The sequence below is a fragment of the Zonotrichia leucophrys genome, chromosome 2 (genome assembly GCF_028769735.1).
Source record: "Zonotrichia leucophrys gambelii isolate GWCS_2022_RI chromosome 2, RI_Zleu_2.0, whole genome shotgun sequence".
NCBI classification, from domain to species: Eukaryota; Metazoa; Chordata; class Aves; order Passeriformes; family Passerellidae; genus Zonotrichia; species Zonotrichia leucophrys.
In genome coordinates, this window is record NC_088171.1 from 95,829,825 (window position 1) to 95,842,748 (window position 12,924).

The 12,924-nt window shown below is 39.7% G+C and overlaps 1 protein-coding gene across 3 annotated transcripts in view; it reads left to right on the forward strand.

Annotated features, from left to right (window-relative positions):
- The first annotated feature begins 305 nt into the window (after positions 1 to 305).
- NETO1 (neuropilin and tolloid like 1) overlaps positions 306 to 12,924 on the forward strand; it is a 62,009-nt gene continuing 49,390 nt past the window's right edge. The window contains exons 1-3 of one of the 3 annotated variants that reach the window (XM_064705748.1): positions 306 to 1,441; positions 5,022 to 5,075; positions 6,632 to 6,769. In XM_064705748.1, the coding sequence (XP_064561818.1) occupies positions 1,414 to 1,441; positions 5,022 to 5,075; positions 6,632 to 6,769 (220 nt within the window). In that variant the 5' untranslated portion in view covers positions 306 to 1,413. The remainder of the gene's footprint in view (positions 1,442 to 5,021; positions 5,076 to 6,631; positions 6,770 to 12,924) is intronic. The other 2 variants (XM_064705747.1, XM_064705746.1) reach the window with 2 other exon arrangements.

The following is a 12,924-nucleotide window of genomic DNA, read 5'->3' on the forward strand; positions in this document are numbered from 1 at the left end:
CTTCCTCCCCTGTTGCTTTTCATTGAGACCATTTCAGGCCCTCTCAATACTCTTATTATTAATATGCTTTCTCTACTAGATTCTGCTGCCGTCCCTCCCGCCCTGACCACTAGCCCTCCGCAACCTCGTCCAAGGGATGGGTGTTTGGGATGGGTTGTAGCTCGGGTGGAAGATAAGTCCTAGACGCGGGGGGAGGGCGGGAGAGAAAGGGAGAGATTTTGCAGTCGTCTCTGGGCTGATTGGAAGAGGTAATCATTTTATCTGCGGCCGGAGGATTAGCAGATAAACTTTTATTGCTCCCTTTAGTGCGTGTGTGTGCGTGTCTTTGTGCGTGAGTGGGTGTGGGTGTGTAGAGGAAGAAGTCGTCTCTCAAAGGGGAAAATCTTTTCAATTTCCCTTTGGCAGGTGCAGTTCAAGGAGGAACTCATGAGCATTCTGTCTGATCCATGAACTGATTAGGAGAGGGGAAGCGATCATTCTCCTCTTACCCTTCCTTTCCCAGTTTTGAAATCATTCCTTCCCCACCACTGCCGCCCTCCCGTCCTTCCCCTCCTCTTTCCCTTCCCCTTCCCCTCCACTGAATGAATGGAAGAGTCTCCACGGTTTTCTCCTGCTTCTCGCCCTGGACTGGAGAAGTGAGGGGGCATCTCTCTGTCCTCATCCATCTCTTTCTCGCTCCGTCCATTCTCAAGGGGATTTCAGACCGTGCAATGTCTTTTCAGCCTCCTGCCGCTGCTACCACTTGATACTGTGTTATGCGCAGGGAGAGGGTTTTGCAAAAATGGATTTTTTTCTATTTTGAAGGATTTCTTCTCTAATAAGGTTCTGATTGCACACAAATATGACTAAATCCCCTATTTGGTAAATCTTTCTCTACCCCACCCCTCCTCTTTGGGTTCCCTCCCGCCCGCCCCCACCCCTTCAGAGGAGCAAGCACAGGGAGCTGATGACGGACCCATTAATCCCTTCTTCAATGCATCAAAAGAAGCCGAAGGGCTGGAAGTCGCTGGGCTCGGAGTCCTGCAGGAAATGCTTCGATCTGCTTTTGGTTCTGTATGAAACTGGTGACTAGGGGCTCGGCTCGCTCCGCCGCCGCCCGCCGGCACCTGGATGCGCGGGCCGCCGCCGCCGCCGCCGCCTTGCCCGCCGCCGCCGCGATGCACCGCTCGTGGCGGTGCTGGTGATCGCTCTGCTGTGATGGGATTGAGCCGGCGGTGATCATTTGAAGGCTGCGAGGGAGAGCGAGGGAGAGGAAAGGCTGCTCGGCTCTGCTGTGTGTGTGGGCTTTTTTTTTTTTTTCCTTTTTTTTTCTTCTTCTTCTTTTCCTACTTCCATCCTCTCCCCGCCACTGGAAGTCCTCCCGTATCTAAATGGAATTAGTGGAGACCGAAGCCCCTTGTGTAAGGAACAGACATGACCCATGGGCGCAGCTTCTTTCACAGTGAGTATCAATCTCCCCCTTCCCACCCCCGACCGAGCTCCGCCGCCGCGCACGGGCTCCTGCCCTCCGCTGCCTGCGCACCTGCCTGGCTAACGGGACGCCCAGGCTCCCTGGGCCAGGGGCGAACTCCCCCACGCCCACACCGCATCCTCTCCCCCACCGCGCTGCGGAGCTCCGGAGGGGAGCCGGTGTCTGCCAGCGCCGTGGGGCGGGCGGCGGGGCACGCTCCGGGGCTGGAGCTTTCACCTGGGCACCACGGCAGCTCCGGTGGCTTTGGCGGCGCCGGGAGAGAGCGAAGGGAGCGAGCTGCCCCCGCTGGGGCCCGAAGCGGTGCCGAGGGTGAGGGGGCGCGGGGCAGCACCGGAGCCGCGGCGGGGGCGGGGGCGGCCGCACCGGGCACGGATCCCGGAGAGCCGCGGGGCGGGGGCGGTGCTGTCGGCTGAAATCCACCAGGATTAGCAAGGAGGCACCGAAATATATCACCTGCTCTTCCGAGACCTTAGGGGCCTCAAGGTGCGAGATGGGACTCCCTCTCCCGCCTCCGTCTTGCGGAGGGTCCGCTGTTCTGAAGGGGCTGAGTGGCCCCAGTTCCTCCCAGCACTTCTCTGCGCGCCCACACCTGTGCAATAGCGCTATGACCAGGTATTGCTTGTCCAACAACTCTTCGCCAGGCTAAGCCACGTCTGTGCCAAATCACAGCCTCCTAAAAGCCTGGCCAAGAGATAAATCACTTAATGTACAGCTTGTAATGAAAAAAGAATGCAGAGATCCAAAAAAGATGGAAAGATGCGTAATCAGAGTGGCACTAGAAAGCGCGATTATAATTACACCCGTGATTAGGAGAGAAAGGGGGAGGAGAAAGACAGTGAGAATGCAACAAGAAATTTTGTGGAAACTTTTTAAAATAATTCCCGAACCGAGATAATGACAATAATGTTGCTATGCTGCCAACACCTCCCAAGTGACAGTTTTCAACGAGTGAGGGTTCCATGGTTAGTCCCTTTGGGCTCTTGGTTTATTTCCCCCCTCTCTGAAAAGCACTGTTATTTTTCTGTGGCTTGAGAAAGAAAAAGGCATGAGAAATTCAAACCTCAAATTGGGTATCAGGGGTGCGTTTGTGCAGTGGGATCATAGAATAAAATGGTCTGCCTTGTCTACTTGAATAATATGTATTTGTGTTGGCTTTTCCCAAGAAGACCACAATTTTAATTACTTTCTGGCAACTTGCGTATTTTGGTGCTGTTGTTAGCAACACTAAAGCAAGATCCTTTTTCTTTTTTATTTTTTTCTTTTTAACATGGGAGAAGTGTTTCACTTCATCTATCCAAATGTTAGGTATTATATGTCTAGAATAAAACCAAAACCTTCAAACACTTAGTTTCTAAGTCTCTGCTTGTCTATTAGACTTTATTATCAAGATTATTTTGACTGCTTATTACTAGCGAATACTGATATAATGACATTTAGTAAAGCTCTATGCTTTATGAAAACGGCTCTGTGGTTTGGAAACCTCTTTTCTAGCAGTTACAGCTGGAACTGAAAAGAGCTGTGGGGCTTTTGTCATCTTGGTAAAATATATCTGTGGCTTGGACCAACTCTCTTTACTTCTCTGAACTTCACTTTTATCTGTATAGAAAATGAGGGGAGACCTAATAGATAAAGATGCTTGAAATGAATGTGTAAGAATCAAATACGCATTGTTATTAATTGCCTAAAAGAAATACTTCTCACATGGAGTTTGGTTATCGTGCGTCCTATTCTGGCTTCCACAAATTTATGGGCAGACAGAACACCAGCAGCTGGTTCCACATTTGAGCACCAATCCATTTTACACTGTTGAGAAATTAGGTGTAGGCTGCTGAAGATTACAGGCATAGATGCACTATGATCACTGCATGAAACACAGCTAAAGGAAATGAGCAACTCAGTAAAGGGGTGATTCCTGCTTTGCCTTTGGATTTTGACAGAGTTGGCAGGCAGAGTCCCAGTAGCATGTATTTCCAGAATTCATCCCTGAGGGGAGTAAAGGCATGAATGGCTAGGTAGCATTCAGATCCAAGCAGAAGGTGTAGTGTTCTCACTGAATGCCCATGACACACAAGAGTTTTAACTATCAGTGCTGCCAACATCCATCTCTAGAGGCTGTGAGCTTGAACAAGAAATAGTGAATTTGCTGCCAAACCTTCATTTTCCCAGAATTTCAATCTTACCTTGCTTAATAGGGCAGCCATCATCCATGCCGCAAACCCTCTGTCACATGCGAAAGGTCAAAGACATATAAATAAGGCTCTCAATGCCATCAGAATACTGGAAATATGGAGAATGGCTTCCTTTGGAGTGAAAATTACACATAAATTGTGACAAAAAAGGTGAAAATGTTGAAAGCACCATCTTGGAAAGGATCATAGTTACTAGCCAATGGTGGCTTTTAGTGTCTCTTAGGGAAAATAAGAAGAAAGTATGTAATGCAATTACTTTTATTAATTGATCAGTTCCTCGTCATAGTCATCAACAGAATGGTAGCTGACTGATCCAAAATGCTCTGAATAAGCATGCAGCTTCATTTCTACCTTAAGGTCAGTGCAGCCTGGGCACTGTGATTGGGCCTGATGCCAGACTAGCCGGGGCAAAGCCCTAAGCACTCCAAGAACTGATGGATCTGTTCTCTTCTGCACTTGCTATTCCACTTTCTCTGAGAGCCAAAGAAGATATGAATGATGACAAGAAAAGCAGTGTGTGATTTCTTCATCAGGTAGCTGGCTAGTGACTTTGATCTTCCAAATTAGTCTCATTATGACTCTACTAAGTGTTTGCCTCTTAGCCTTTTCTAGTCAAGCTATTACATTTGGAAATTCTCAGAAACCCAGTCATTATCTCCAGGTCAAAGTCCATTTCAGAAAGGTTGTATCTGTTTCCAAGAGGCGCAGTTGTCCTATCACAGCTGGAGACAGCAGATACCTGTTTGCAAAGTGGGCTGCAGATTCACTGCAGCAAAAAAGCAACACCCTCTCAACAAGTCAAAATAGATTAATGAGATTGTTAAGCACACACAATAATTTACTTCACTAGAGATTTGCTAATGCTTTGATGGATGTGAAGAACCCAACCTCTCACTTCTTTCCTATTCCCAGTACACATTTTCAAATTTTATTATGCCATACTGAGAGACATTAGTGCATACAGTGGCACTGAAATTTTGTCTCCCTCTGTTAAAAACAGCCACTTTACTACTACTGACATGAAGTATTATTATATAAATAGGTTTTGGTAAAAATGTTTTTTTCTCTAATATTAAAGAAAAAGAAAAAAAAAGGATGAGAATATCAGTGCCTGTGAGTTTTGTTTTAAACTCAAAAGATTTCCTCTTTATTTGCCTACATTTGCAAAGATAAGTACTTACAAGAACAGGCCATGAAGAAACTTGCTTATACAATATGTGCAATTAAAAGATTCAAGTAAAATGAAACTTTTTCTTTACAGCAATGCTATTTCATTTGTATTCTTGTGAGATATATGAGTACAAGTCATTTGATTGCAGAAACTATCACTCTGTGATATTTAATGCATATTTCTCTTTCAGTTGTAGCAAGTCTAATCATCCTACATTTGTCTGGGGCAACCAAAAAAGGAACAGGTATGTAAACATCAAACATTTTTGTTAAAAAATTTATTAGAGACCAAAATATGGATTTGAGTTTTTAGTTTAGTTTTTGAAATTTTTAGCAGCTCATTTACTCCCAGTGTCTACCCTTTGTCCATTTGTTTGGAGTATTCACATGACTGTATACACACAAAAAATCCAGGGGTGCTCATCAGGCTCAGCCTGACTCTAACTAAGGACTATAAAACACTCTTACTTTCAAATTGGGAAGTCCAGTTTGGGCACTCAGCTACCTACACTTAAAACCTTTTTTCTTGTTGAAGTATAATTAATTAAGAACCTGAAATTTGGTACCATCAGTGCACTTGTGCAGGGGGAGTAGTGAAAGAGATTCTTTAGAGGCTTGGATGCTCAGTGTGAGGAGAGCCTAGCATGGAATGCTGCTAAGCACAGTGTGTGTCTGAACCTGTGCCTGAGTGTACAGTCCCTGCGGGCTGGCATTCATTGCAGGAAATTAGGCTCCATGTCATACTCTGCCTGGATATGGACCAGGGTGAAAAAGAAATGTAAAGAAAATACATAGTATATAAGGAAAAACATAGTATAAGTTCAGGTCTCAGATGGTTATTATCATCCTTGGAAAGTTCTTGTTTTCATCCATTGATCCGAAGAGGGAGTCTCAAACACCTTTACTCTACACACTGGGGCTTAAGTTATATGGGACAGCTCTCTGATTATTAAAAACCTCATTCAGAGCAACATCTGTCTAGAACCTACTATCCTTGCCTTTAATAGCAGCCTAGATATATTTCCTTCTAGAGAATCCATCTCATTTTAGCCTACTTGTCAAAGCAAGATGCTTAGGAAGGGATCCCTGATCTTCTTCAGCTTGAGCTGGCCAAAACCAGAAAGAAATGCAATAGATTCAGGGCTAGGAAGAAAGCAGACAAGACTCTTGCTCTCTGAGGATTCACTTAGAAGGAGGAGAGTTCTGGGCTGTGATTCCTGGCCTCAGAGCTATTTATTAATTTTATAGCAAACAGTCAGATAAAAATAATCTATGAACCAGATTCCAGGAATCCCCCTGTCTACCTCTGTCCAGTGAATATAGACTAAATATGCTGCAGATTTAAAACAACTTCTATATATGATCATAATTCTCTGGGCTATTTCCTCAATTTTGTGGCTGATGTATTCCTGTATTATGGCATGAAGATTGCTGATAGAGCACATGCTTGATCTTTTTGAGAGGTATGAGTGGGAAATTCATGCCTTCCAATTCTCAAGCACATGCTTTCCTTAGACGGTTATTATTTTAAAAGCAATGCAAATTTATTTTCCCCTGGACACTCAAACCTCTCCTCTGCTTTGAAAACCATATTTTGAGTAAGAATTATATGTTTGTACCCCTAAAAACCAGCCTTCTTTTCCCCTAGATCAATTATCATACTCAGTCTCAACAGATAAAAGTTTGAGGCGACTGACAGAAAAGGGGCTGTTGTACTTATCCTGTTCGAGAGTTCTAAGTGTCATGTGTAAATGATAATTTTTGGGCTAATTATATAATGCTTAATGTCATCATTTCACAGAAAAGCAAAGTGTTTCCGAAGGACAGAGACCAGTGCAGTGTGGAACTTGGACAAAATATGCAGAAGGAGGCATCTTCACCTCTCCAAATTACCCCAACAAATATCCTCCAGACAGAGAGTGTGTCTACATTATAGAAGGTGACCAAAAGAAGAATCTTTATATTTTACCATCAACTGTATTAAAAAGAATATGTTTTGTTTTATGTGAAGAGTCGGTAAAGTCATGATAACACATATTTTCCAGACAGAAAAAGATTTAGAGAAACCTCTTGATTTCTGTTTTGATATAGCTAATAAATTAGTTAAGGTGGTATGTATGTAAGACTCAGTACTTCAGGAATTTATTCCACGATGTTTAGAAAATGAATAGAACCTAAAATGCAATGTGACAGAAGAAAGGATATTTTAAAATGAGTAGTAAAAGTGAACATGGGAAACAAAAATGCTTTTGACTTTCATGCAGACATTTTAAACTTATTGTAACTGAACCAGGGATGACAAGCTTAGTACAGTAAAAGAAGCCATACAGAAAATATCCATGTAGTGAGTGTTAAAATTATTTTCCATCCAGTTGTTCATAAGAAATGAAAATGAAATAAACCCAACCTACAAAATAAAACTAGAGGAGACAAAGCATCTCTAAAACTTAGTTTTTAAAGAGTATACAACTGCAAGCATGGAAGTGATGTAGGGAAGCCTAAAGGTGTATTACAAACAAACTATGTGGTTTCTTTTCAGCAGTCTTAGTACAATGCATGCTAGAGAGATTGTTGTGATAATGAATCTGTGGAAAGTAATAGAGGTTAGATCCTCTCAGAGCTCAGAAAAGATGAATCATGTACTGTATAGGAAATCCCTGGAATCAAAAAACTTCTTTCGTGAGTTGTGAATACATGTAGAATAAAACAACGATAGTCTTCTATCCATGCTTCATTTAGAGAATTATTAATGAATTAGTGATGGAGTGAGGAACTACAGAAATCATTATTTTACAAAAGATGCAGGTAGCACCAAGATATATTTCCAAAGATATATAGCTGATTTAAATTGAATGAACTCTTCTGGACCCACACACACTCTGTACTTTTAGAAAGTCAAAAGTCACAACAAAATGGCTGAATTTCACTTCGGTGCTAGATAATTTGACTAAAGTCAGAAGAGGTGATTATAAATAATGTAGCCAAATAAACTCTTAAAGTAAAATTTAAGCTAGTCTGTATATGTCTGGAATTTAAACAGATACATGGTAAATATTTAAATTCCAGCATAGTTTAGTAATTGGTTTAAAATAATAATTTTTTTGAAGAAGATAAATGCATAGGTTCGAAAAGTACAACTTAACATTATTTTTTTTCCAATTACACTTATGTTGCTAGATCTGGGTCTTTTTGCATCTGTTGACCAAATTATCTAACACTCCTGTGAGACTGGGAAGAACCAAGCATGTTTTATCTTCAAAGATATGAAACACAGGATGTTTTGTCATTAAAGTGAAATGGTGTTGGAAATAACCCACAATTTTGTAAAATTTAGTCCCACTAAATTTAGTCCCACTAATAGTCCCATCTCATGACGTTCTTCCTCACAGTAAGAAGGTGCTTGAAAGCCTAATATAGTAAAGACTTTTATCTTTATAATAGTAATTAATTACTTACAAAAATATAATATGCTGAAAAATTGCAAAAATACACTGTTGAAATAATGTGATCTAAAATATCTAAAAATGCCAAAAAACAATTTAAGAAGGAAAGATTTAATCAACAAACTTCTATGACAAAGATGAAATTCCACATGGACAAGTTTAGAGAAATGTATAAGGAAAAGAGTGAACTCAACAGACATCTTGTTATATTTTATCAGAAAGTTCAATCTTGTAAAATCCAGTTGAACACAATTTTTCTATGGCATGGGTATTTTCTTCTTCCCATCCAGCCTAATAACAGCTTAGATTGCAGCTGGTCATTTTAAAACCCACAATGAACCATAGGCATTGCACAACATTTTCAGCTCTGATCTCCCCATGTCTATTTCTGTCTTCTATAAAAAACCAGAAATAGTCATGTCTGTCTGGAAAATGTCACCAAAATAAGCAGAGATATAGGAAGATGTCTGAACAATACTACTTTTAAGTGTCAGATTTAAAAAAAAGGCAAAAGAACTACTGAAGGTCAACAAAAAACATTTTTTTGTAATTAGAATAAATAATTTGTCCATATTTATTCCTTTTGCAACATGCAAAATAACAGAAAATGATAAAGAAGTCTAGCAAGTATCAAATTTTCCCCACATCTTTTATATTCTGTGAAACTCATTGTCATAAGACACTGATATTAAAGGATTTATAAAACACTTATAGCAATGTATTTGAAATCAGATAACAATCTACAGAAATTGTGGATAACCCTGACTAATGGAGGAAATAAATATTTTAGAGTAAGACAGAAACACCTCTTTATGCATTTCATTTCTATGTTTAGAACTGAAATTTCCATATGCTTGAACAGCTTCTGAATCTTGTTGAATGCCAAGTACCAAACTAGAGGGACTGTTGATATTGTCTATAATATCATCATCCCCCATCACTATCTCCCTGTTGTATGTCTCAGGGAGTTCAGCCTGCCAGGACTGTATACAACATACTGAAAGCTGTATGATGTGGGCATAAATGCATAAATGAATCACTACGTTCTTTCCTGGCTGCTTGCATTCATTCCTTCATTTATTTGCTATCAAACATAGTCTTGGGGCAAATTCAAACACAGTTCCTAGTGACTTTATTGGTCTTTACTGAGCACTCCAGCTTTGTAGTGTGTTGCAAACACTTGAATTTCATCTCAATTTTTTTCCTCCCCATTGTAGCTCAATGGGGAGATAAAAAGTCCTTTTGTCATGTCAGAATTATTTTGGTGACATAAAGGAGCTGGCAAAAGTTGCCATGTTCATAGATCGTGAATTTCTGAAAGAAAAGGAGATTCCTGACTGCAGAGGCTTTTATCCTAGCAAAGACATAAGTAAATCTAACAGTTGGAAGTTTCTTAGGTTATTCTGCTTTTTTTTTTCTTTTTTTTTTTTTATTCTGATTTAGTAGTAGTGATAATGAACTCTTAGAACAACTAAGAGTTCTAAGAGTTCATTATCACTGGAATTTTAAAGTCCAGGTTGACTGCCTTTTTAAAGGAAATCCTTTAACTCATCTAGAAATCATGGCCTCTGTACAAAAATTGTTATGCTACAGAGAAGTGTCACAAGTGAGGCTTGGAGGAGGGCTGATACAACTCCCCAAGGAGCTTCTGATGAATCCCATCTGCCTTTCAAAATGCAGTGAGAATTTTTTCTTTTTGTTTGGTTTTTTCTTTTTTTTCTTTTTCTTTTATTTCAATCTTAGTTGGCATATAGAAAACATAGAAAATGAGCTGAGAAAAATTGGCCAAATTTCACCCTTCTTTTGCATATTCATGTTTCTAACCTGACAAAATTCACAGCTGCCCAGAACAATCACAGCAGTGACAGCAATAACCTTTGCCAGACTGCAGAACATTTGGCATGTGTGCTATAAAAGGAAATTTGCAGAGGAGATTTTGCAGGAGCAAAGGCTTTTATTTGTATTAAAGTATTTGGGGAGTGGGATACTAATACTATACACACCATAACTTGAGAATGGGTTTAACAATCCTATAAGAGGAAAACCTGTAAAATTGTAACCACTCTTCTTTTAATAATTAAGTGCTAGTTTATAAATACAGGTATGGACTAGAATTGATATATGGAGATATAAAATATATCTTCCACTTTACAAGTTTGTGAACCTATCAATCTTGAAAATCTCATGTTCTCACAGAAGTCCATTAAACTCTTTCATGATATTTCACAGGTGTTAGAAAATTATAATGTTATCACCAAGTGAAAAACCTCTGCTCAAAGTCCTTTTGTATTTCATAGTGATTTTTGTGCTGAAAAAATTTTCACCAAAACAATGAAAGAACCTATTTTCTAATGAAGATAAATATGGTTCCTTATCAATAATAGCAGGATAACCAGAAGGAATGAGGATTATTGAAACTATTAGTAGGGTAACAGCTCGTAGAGATGGCAGTAGGTGTTAAGCTGTTTCTCATTTCCATGCAGTGTGGCAAATTGAAACAGATTTTTTCACTTAACTTCAGCTGTCACTACACAGACTTAGAGGTTGATCAGAATTAAAACCTTAATTGTGCAGTTTTGCTGCAACTGTTCTACTGCAAGCTGGAACCCAATGACTCTTTTTTTTTTTCCCCATTGGATTGAAAATCTTAAGACAGCACTTGTATAAGATAATTAGATGAAAAGTATGACAAGACATGCAAGCATTAAGTAGGCCTTTCCATGGCTCTAAACATTTTTTGAAGAAAGATAATTGGAAATTAAATATGGAAGTTGTGGCATTTGAAATCAAGTCATTTTATGAGACATTATTCAATATATTTCATTTGGAGAGGGCACAACTTTGCTTGACATCATAGCCACAGAAGAAGGTCTGAAGATGTGAATGGACTTTAGCTAATAATTAGGATACCAGAAATAATCACTCCATCCCTCCCTTTGGATTAGATGGCCAGTCTGGAAGATTTGTATATTCTGGATGTTTTTTTTGTTTTGTTTTATTTTTCTATAGGAACACATACACTATTATTAGTGACTATTCTGGACTTGTCCCCAGTTTATTTCTGTGACCTCATTTACACACACTTTGTTGCAAAAGGTGTGGCACAAGATGTGCGTTTAAACAATAGCTGCTTCTTCTACCTTGTGTCGGGTAAAGAAACCCCTTATTAAAGGCAGAGCATAAGTGTGAAATTATACCATTTTTGCTAAAAGGAACTTAAAGTTGAGAATTTGAATTATGTGTTTTCATCACTTATGGTCATATCGAGGAAGTTTTGATTAAATTTGTGTCTTAACGTAGATTATTGCAAACAAAACATTTAACCATTAACTAAATATGAAGCACAAGAAGAAAAACAGAAGTTCTTTTAAAAGCACCTTATGAAAAGGTCATGGATGCTTGTGCTGCACCCTGGAGTTATTGAACTGTTCTTAGTGGCATGGCCAAAATGGTGCCAGAACATGAATTTACATTTAAGGAGTGTGAACTGGGCAGTGGTCCAGCCCTCAAACTCAATCCCCAGCCTTGTTTTATCCCCAGTGGAGAAGTGCTGCTAATGAATATTCAATGCTCCATTCTTAAAGTGAAGTAGCCTCTACTCACAGGGCCTTCAGGGAAAAGTGGAAACTTGAGCTCTCCTTGAGCTGATGTGATTCTCTCTGAGATATAGCAAGATCTGAGCTTCACTAGGAAAAGCCTCATCTTGACTTTGTTGAAAAACAAGTAAAAGCAGAATAGTGTGAGTTATAGCAATATTCTGGTCAAAAAACTGGTTGGCAGTGTGAGATTCAGAGAGAGACATGGAGATTAGGGTTGTGGAAATTTTGGTTTTTATCAGGTCATTCATTCACATAGCCAATAGCTCTCGCGTGTAACTCAGTAGGCCTGATTTTTATTTTATCCACAATCTTTCCCTTTACTTCAGAGCCTCCTAGACCGAACCTATAGTTGGGTCTAGGGTTCCTTTTCAACACCAAAAATGATGTCAAATGACTGAACTCTAAGGGGGCTTCGTGGCCTTTTTTGACATTACATGAGTCTTGGATACAGAGAAGACTTGTTAAGGATTTAACTATGGGCCAACACTTGTAACCTTCTTCTTGGTATCAAACAAGGCAGCAGAAAAGAAAGATTTTAAAGGATAAATGTGTTATGATAATGTCATGAGCCATTTTTGAAGCAATCACTTTGTGGCTATGAGTAGCACAGCAGCTATGCTGCTGTATGTCAGCATAGCTGACAGTCAGCAGTAGGAGAATCGATCTTCATATCTAGTTTGTGACATTAAAATATAATAATAAAGGTCTAGACAGGTTAATGGCATAGCATTGGAGTCATGAATGTGGAAGATTTTCAAGCCATGATGAGCATTCTTAAGATTACCTAAAGTGTTGTCAGGAAAGTTTCTGATACCTGACTCTGCAGTCCCTCAGGTGGGTGATGAACAGTTCTCAACAAATCTCCTTAAATGGAATAAGAGCATGCAGAATATGATCCCAAATTGAAAGTCACTGATTGCTCTCTTCTGTACTAGTATGGCTTAGCTGAGTTTGAATCAAAAATTTTTATAAAAGTGTAAAGTCAAGGATAGAAACTTCTGAATAAAATTAATCTATAATGTCTTCCAAGTATTTAATCTTTTACTATAATC